Here is a 7,528-nt window from a genome sequence, read left to right as displayed (position 1 = left end):
ATGAATATGTATAGTAAATGTGTAAACAAAATTGTATTTGTTGCAAAGTTGCTAAAATATGCTGACACCGTAAAAGACCTAATCTTACAAATGACCTAATTCTACAAAAGGCCTAAATTACAGCATCCATAATTCGGGAGGCCCTAACCCTGCGGGGCTACTAGACATTAGCTGACCTAACTTAAGTATGTAAGTAGGGTAGACTTGGTCTTTATTTATTCAAAGTCTTTAAATAATTTCCCACCAGAATTAGGATTAGGTATTAGTAGGAGTCAGCGTTGAGCGAGCATCATAATTAATTAGATAGTTTAGCTTTATTTTTATAAATAAGTTAAATATTGTTTATATTTTAGGTTGATTATTTTATTTTTACCAGTTAGCAACTAACATTCACAGTGAACATAGAGAAATCTGCAGAGGAATTTTTTATTGTGAAATAAACTCATGAAAGGTATTTTAATTTCTCATTATATTTTATGTGCAAAGTCTTTATCCCATTTTGACTGTCTGTCTATATTAAGTTCACATTTATTCTGTATGAGCCGCTAAATTACAATGAAATTATATGGTGACAAAATACCTATCATATTTATATTTTAAAAATGTATATCATCAAATAATGCATGATAGATAATAATTTGCCGCCAGAATCTTTAATCATTATAAGATAACATTACAACCTTTTAACAAAAATAATTGCTTGTCCAGTTTCTCATGTGAAGTGGGAGGAGTTCGCGCATTGAGCATCATATTTGAGTAAATGGGCGGAGATTTAGTATAATATAACAAGGGTTAGATAATGTTTATGATTTAGGTTGACAAAAGTATCATTGTCAGTCAGCAACTAACTTTCACTGTGAACAGAGAGAAACCATTTTACAGATCTTATTTTTATTATAAGGTATTTATATATTATTTAACTGCGAAGATTTTCTATATTTATGGTCGGCCCGTCCATCCGTAACGATCAGCTCTTTTCGTTAATTTCTACACGTTAAAATTGCCCTTTAATTTCAAACATTGTATGGGTATTCCTGTAGCGTAGCAACTGTATAATCATTACCAGAATGTCTGTACGTCCATTTAAAACATTATGATTTTAATCTTTCTGACATAAAAAATTTATGTTGTATACATCTGAATTTTGGAATACTGATTCCTAGGACAACAAATTACAATATTATGAGCGAAGTATCTCTATAATCAAGTTTGAGCATCTATCTCAAACCCATTCTCTTATGCAATACAATGCTGATTCTTAGAAGCGAAGCTTTTCTATAGATAGGGCCAGTCCATGGTTTGCTCTTTTCATTCATTTTGTCATTTTAGAATCATCTCTAGTATCAAGTTCTTATCTTGTAATTATGCTGCTTTGTAACAAATTTAATTACAATTTTGTTTAGACTTATACATTTATATTCTTACATTCTTAATGTGTTAAAGTGCATTTGTCCTACCGTTTAAGAGCTTCGCTTTTATTGATGTTGTCATACTTGTTTTGTAAATAACTTGCTGTCAATTTCCTAATTTAGCACCTACTCTATATATCACTTGATGTATTGGTCTGTTTTCGTCTGTACTACTCTGTTTTAAATTTTTATAAGAAATATACCTATCCTTAGCTCTTATCAAAGATAGATTGCAGATTTTTCTCAGAGGTCCCCAAAGTTTTATAATTTACGTTTTTTTATTCGTTTGCTTAACAACTTTGGGGACACTAGTAAATTTTGGTTGGTTGATTCATTAAGTTGAGTGTTCAATCGTTTTAACCACAAATTTTAATCTACAGAAGGGGTAATTATGTGCATCATCATAGTGAATGTACATCAATTTACAGCGTGGCCACATTTTTCAGTATACTGAAAATATTCAGTATTCTTCAGTATTTGGAAATTTGGGGTTCAGTATTTTCAGTAAATACTGAATATTCAGTATTTGAAAATTTTATTCAGTATTTTTCAGTTTTTAGAAATTTTCATGATTCAGTATTTTCATTATTTCTTAAATTCCAAATTTTTTTTGCATAAATAAGATGTTTTTTCAAGTTGTTGATGTCAGATTTTTTTCGGCGCTTCGCGCCTCACTTTACTTTCCTTTGAATTACCGTCTGTATGTCTGTATGTATGTCTGAAACGTTTTGGGGGAAATGTGATTTTCTCTGTTTCTACAAAAGATAGAAGGCTGAAACTTTTTTTCAACATTCTCATCAATAAGGAGCATAATTAGGTATTAAACATCATTAGCAGTCGGACTGCTTTTAAGCAGCTTTTTAGCCGCTTTTAATTTCCAAAACTGATTTGCTTGGCTCCTGGAAAAGATAAAAGGCTGAAACTTCTTGTCAACATTCCAATTAATATGGAGCATAATTAAGTATGAAACATCAATAGCGGCCAGACTGCTTCTAAACAGCTCTTTAACCGCTTTTACTTTTTGCAACAGATTTTCTCGGCTCCTATCTTTGGTAGTCTGATTGCTTTTAAGCTGCTTTTCTTTTTAAAACTTTCAGATATAAACCTTAATTTTTTTAAAGTTTCATGATTTTGAGTTTTTGCATATTTATTTGCATATTTATCTCTTTCTTTTCTTTGTTATGAAAACAGTTAATCAGCTCTATAAATTACTTTGTCTGTTTGTCTATTTTATTATAGATTTTGTGCTTCGCTACTTATGGATGTTGTCATCCTTGTAGAAAATCTAAGAGGCAAAATTAAAAGATCTTTAAAGTATCCCCCTAATTATAAAGCTATGATATATGAAATTTTGAAATGAGGAATCATTTAAAAAAATACTGATTCAGTATTTGTATTTTTTTGTTCAGTATTTCAGTATTTTTTCTTATTTTAGGATTCAGTATTTTCAGTATTTCCTTTTTTTTCTTCAGTATCAGTATTTTTATTTTTGTGGCCACACTGAATTTATTGGCCACTGTCTTATCCCTTTAGATACCTGGATTTTTCTGCTAGCTTGGCTTTTATAGATGTTGTCATCAATGTTTATCTTGTATACATAATAACAATTTATTTCCGTTTTATGTGAATGCATTTATTTATATTTACTGCCTTAAATCATAAAACCAAAACAACCTCTGTACACAAATATAAATGCTGTCATTCCATGTTTGTCAGCTTCGCTTTTATAAATGTTGTCATCCTTGTTTATTACTTTCTTTCTATGTTTTTAAAAGCGATTTTTTATTGCTTGTTTGAGCGCCTATTTTTTCTTGCTTTGCTTTTATGGAAATATCATCTTTGTTTTAGTTTTAATACTGAATGCTGTGTTTATTTGAAAATATTGAAAAAACTATATTTTATGTTTTTATTAATAAAAATAATATTACAGGAGATTGAGAGAAGATATAGCAGCATGAATACCTGTGATATTTGTAATAAGAATTTTACACGGAGAGATAGCTTGGTTGTTCATATGAGGGTTCATACAGGTGAGAAACCATACTCATGTGATCAATGTGGAAAGTCTTTCTCTGATAATAGTAACTTGACTGTCCATAAAAGAATTCATACTGGTGAAAAGCCATACTCATGTGATCAATGTGAAAATACCTTTACAACTAGTAGTCACTTGAACAAACATAAAAGAAAGCATACAGGTGAGAAGCCATACTCATGTGATCAATGTGGAAAGTCTTTCTCTCAGAATGGTGTTTTGAATAAACACAAACGAACCCACACTGGCGAGAAACCTTACTCATGTGATCATTGTGAGAAGGCATTTGCACGGAAAGATAAATTGACTCTTCATAAGAGGATCCATACTTGTGAGAAGCCATTCTCATGTAATCAATGTAAAAAGACATTTAAACATAGTGGAGCTTTGACTGAGCACAAAAGTATTCATACTAGTGATAAACCATACTCATGTGATAAATGTGAAAAGACCTTTAACAGAAGTAGTCATTTGACTGAACACAAAAGAGTTCATACAGGAGAGAAGCCATACTCATGTAAACTTTGTGACAAACATTATATCTCTAGTTCAGATTTATCAAAACATAAAAAATCCCTAGGACATTTAGAATTGATGAAAAGCTGTAATAATAAAGTTCCAACTTCTGTGTCTATTAGTTTTATTAAATATGAAGAAGTTTATATCAAGGAAGAAATTAAAGAAGAAGAAATATTTGAAGAGGATCCTCTCTCTATCCAGATGAGAGCTGACAATATTGAAGAAAATATTAAACAAGAAATAGAAGATCCTCTTTCTTGTGAACAAAATTATGATGAAGATAGAATTGATAATATTGATATTGGTCATCATAAAATAGAAATATAAACAGTTAATTGTCATAGGATACAAATGTTTTTTTTCATTTTATCTTTATTTGTTACAATTTTTTATTAATTTTTCAAAATGTATTACTTTACACATTAATTTACAAGATCTCCACATTAATCCTGTTAATTGCTGTTAAATGATTTTTTACATGATTGATATAATTGTTTTTTAGTATTAAGAAAATAATTGTTTAATGTAGATGTATTATTTTCAGATTAATTTACAACAAATAAAAATGCACAGCATAATAGATATCAATAAGAAAGAAGTTTTCTACTAATTTGGTTTACAAACACACAGGTTATTCTTTTTTTATAATCCTGACACGCGTATATTGGTACGTCCGTTCCAATGTTTAGGTAAGTTAACAAAAAAACTTTTAACTTTTACTTGGCATAGTAGGGTTAGAAGAATAGTTCTTTTTGTTTAAAAATACTCTAAGTGAGCCGGTCATTCATATGTAGGTAAGTCCTTCCGTAATTATAGTTTAGGATAGCCACAAGAATTTATTTTACATTTATAAAATCTATCAATCAATCTTGTACACATTCCGCCATTTGTATGTCCATCAGTCCGTCTAATAGGTATACGTTATGTGCAAAGTAAATATTATTGTCTGTCACCCTGTAATCTTTAAAATAAACTTTGAATTGGTGAAACAGCTATGCTATAACATAAATTAAAATGTGTACATTTTAAAAACCTATTTCATATAATAATAATTTGCCGCCAGAATTTTTTAAAGTAGGAAGAGTGCGTTTAAGTAAATAGGCGGAGATTACTCTATTTTATATGAAACAAGAGTTTATAGTTTAGGTTGATTATAGAATCAATTATTGTCAGTCAGCAATTAACATTCACAGTGAACAGAGAGAAATCTACAGAGGCATAAACTCATGAAAGGTACTTTAATTTCTTATATTTTATGTGCAAAGCAAATCTATAATATTGTTGTCCTGCATTGCATTGGTATATACGTACACAATAAGATTACATTTGTTTTGTTTTAGCTCTATAATACATTATTCTAATATAATAAAATATTTACATTTTAAAACCTACTCATGAAATAATGAATAATAAACAATAATTTGCCGCCAGAATCTTTATTTAAATAATATCACAACCCATTTACTAAAATATTTGATGTCCAGTTTCTGATTAAAAGTGGGAGGAGTCTGCGTTGAGTATCTTGATTAAGTAAATGGGCGGAGATTTTGTGCAGTTTTATTACTATAGAACAAGAATTAAATAATGTTTATGATTTAGGTTGATAATTGAATCAACGTCAGTCAGTAACTAACTTTCACAGTGAACAGAGAGAAATCCATTATACAGATCTACTTTATATTATAAGGTATTATAGTTCTTTTGTTGTTTATTACAGAAATAGTTAGGTTTTTTGTTGTCTGATCTATACTTGTATACCCAGTGGTGGGGACCTTTTACTTCTGCTAGCAAATTTCTTTTTCCTTTTTTATAGCGACTTAGCTGTGTTAATATTTCTGATGCTATTGGCTGATATTTAAAGACTTAATTGAAAGTCGTAATAGGGTCCACACCACATGAACCCTTTATTTTACTATTCTGATCTATATGAAACTTTATGGCTATGAGATCCAGATTTTTTCCCTCTTTTTTGGTAGATGCTTTGGATAAAACTACCACTGAGAAAAAGTCTTTTGGTAAATTTCTCCTCCAACAACTAAATTTTCTATACTTTAAAACTAAAATTAATTGTTTGTTGTACACCTCACTCTCCCCTATTCACCCAACTTAGGGTTACGCCTATATAGAGGTAAAATGTAATTGTTTTCTTTTCAACACAGGTATTTCATTAAAAAATCTATTCCAGGTACAAGGAAAATTCATCATGTTGTCGTGTGATACATGTAACAAGAAATTTTCACACATGGGCCATTTAACAATGCATATGAGGGTTCATACAGGCGAAAAGCTATTCAAATGTGATTTGTGTGATGAAGCTTTTGTTTTTAGCATTCATTTAATACGACATAAGAAGATCCATACAAGAGAGAAACAACATTCTTGTGATACATGTGAAAAAGCTTTCCATACAAATAGTGAGTTAACTATACACAAGAGGATCCATACAGGTGAGAAACCATACTCATGTGATCAATGAAAAAAGACATTTAAACAAAGTGGTGAATTGACTGTCCATGAGAGAATCCATACTGGTGATAAACCATACTCATGTGATCAATGTGGAAAGTCTTTTACCAATAGTAGTAGGTTGACTGTACACAAAAGAATTCATACAGGTGAGAAGCCATACTCATGTGATCAATGTGAAAAGACATTTTCTCAACTTAGTACTTTGACTGCCCATAAAAGAATTCATACTGGTGAGAAACCATACTCATGTGATCAATGTGAAAAGACATTTTCTCAACTTAGTACTTTGACTGCACATAAAAGAATTCATACTGTTGTGAAACCATACTCATGTGAACTTTGTGACAAACATTATATCTTTAGTTCACAGTTATCAAAACACAAAAAATCTCCTGAACATTTAGAAATGATGAAAAGCTGTAATAATACAGTTCCAACTTCTGTATCTATTAGTTTAATCAAATGTGAAGAAGTTTATATCAAGGAAGAAATTAAAGAAGAAGAAATATTTGAAGAGGATCATCTCTCTATCCAGATGAGAGCTGACAATATTGATCCTCTCTCTATTGAAATGTAAATTAATTAAAATCCGTAAAATCTCTAATTTATCATATTACTAAATACATTGCCTCTTGCGTAAAGACTTTTTTCTCAGTTTAATACTTAAATTATTAAACAGTTTGTCCAGCCGTTTATGAGATAGTATTGACCATGTATGCATACATACAAAAAATACATCCTATTAGTGTATATAATATAAAATTTGTATTTAGAATGATAATTATTTTGTTTATATTTTGACAACATTTTTCTGTAATGTACAATAAATATTGTAAAATTAACAAAACTTTTTTTTATCAAAGCTTTTCTATAACTAGGTTCGTCCGTACGCACATCACGGTTAGCTCTTTTTATTATTAAGGTATGTTAGAATTGTCCTGTCGATTCCAAACTTTGTGTAATGAATCCTGTAACAGTTAGGTACGATTTAAAAAGCATATAATAGTTAAAAGAAAGTCCGTACGACCCTTATAAAAAACTGAGTTTACCTTTTTTGACAACCACTTTTTATACAACTTGGTAAGATAAGTTCTTA

The 7,528-nt window shown here is 29.9% G+C and overlaps 1 protein-coding gene and 1 long non-coding RNA gene across 2 annotated transcripts; both read left to right on the top strand.

Moving 5' to 3' along the window:
- The first annotated feature begins 818 nt into the window (after positions 1-818).
- LOC145330295 (uncharacterized) lies at positions 819-4,343 on the top strand. The gene is made up of 2 exons (XM_080174933.1): positions 819-901; positions 3,340-4,343. Exon 2 carries the CDS (start codon positions 3,364-3,366, stop codon positions 4,288-4,290), a length of 927 nt encoding a protein of 308 aa, XP_080031059.1. The 5' UTR covers positions 819-901; positions 3,340-3,363; the 3' UTR covers positions 4,291-4,343.
- Positions 4,344-4,505: 162 nt separating this feature from the next.
- LOC145330299 (uncharacterized) lies at positions 4,506-7,223 on the top strand. Its single transcript, XR_013883356.1, has 4 exons — positions 4,506-4,593; positions 5,105-5,196; positions 5,563-5,650; positions 6,149-7,223. It is a non-coding gene; the product is annotated as an uncharacterized LOC145330299 (long non-coding RNA).
- The last annotated feature ends 305 nt before the right edge of the window (positions 7,224-7,528 follow it).

This window comes from Acartia tonsa, chromosome 10 (genome assembly GCF_053477335.1).
Source record: "Acartia tonsa isolate MP-2025a chromosome 10, ASM5347733v1, whole genome shotgun sequence".
Classification (NCBI taxonomy): Eukaryota; Metazoa; Arthropoda; class Copepoda; order Calanoida; family Acartiidae; genus Acartia; species Acartia tonsa.
Note: the sequence above shows the minus strand (reverse complement) of the source record. Positions and strands in the feature narration are given on the sequence as shown.

What these genes read in the sequence shown, in the direction of transcription:
- LOC145330295 (XM_080174933.1), top strand. Translation starts at nt 3,364, where the DNA reads ATGAATACCTGTGATATTTGTAATAAGAATTTTACACGGAGAGATAGC.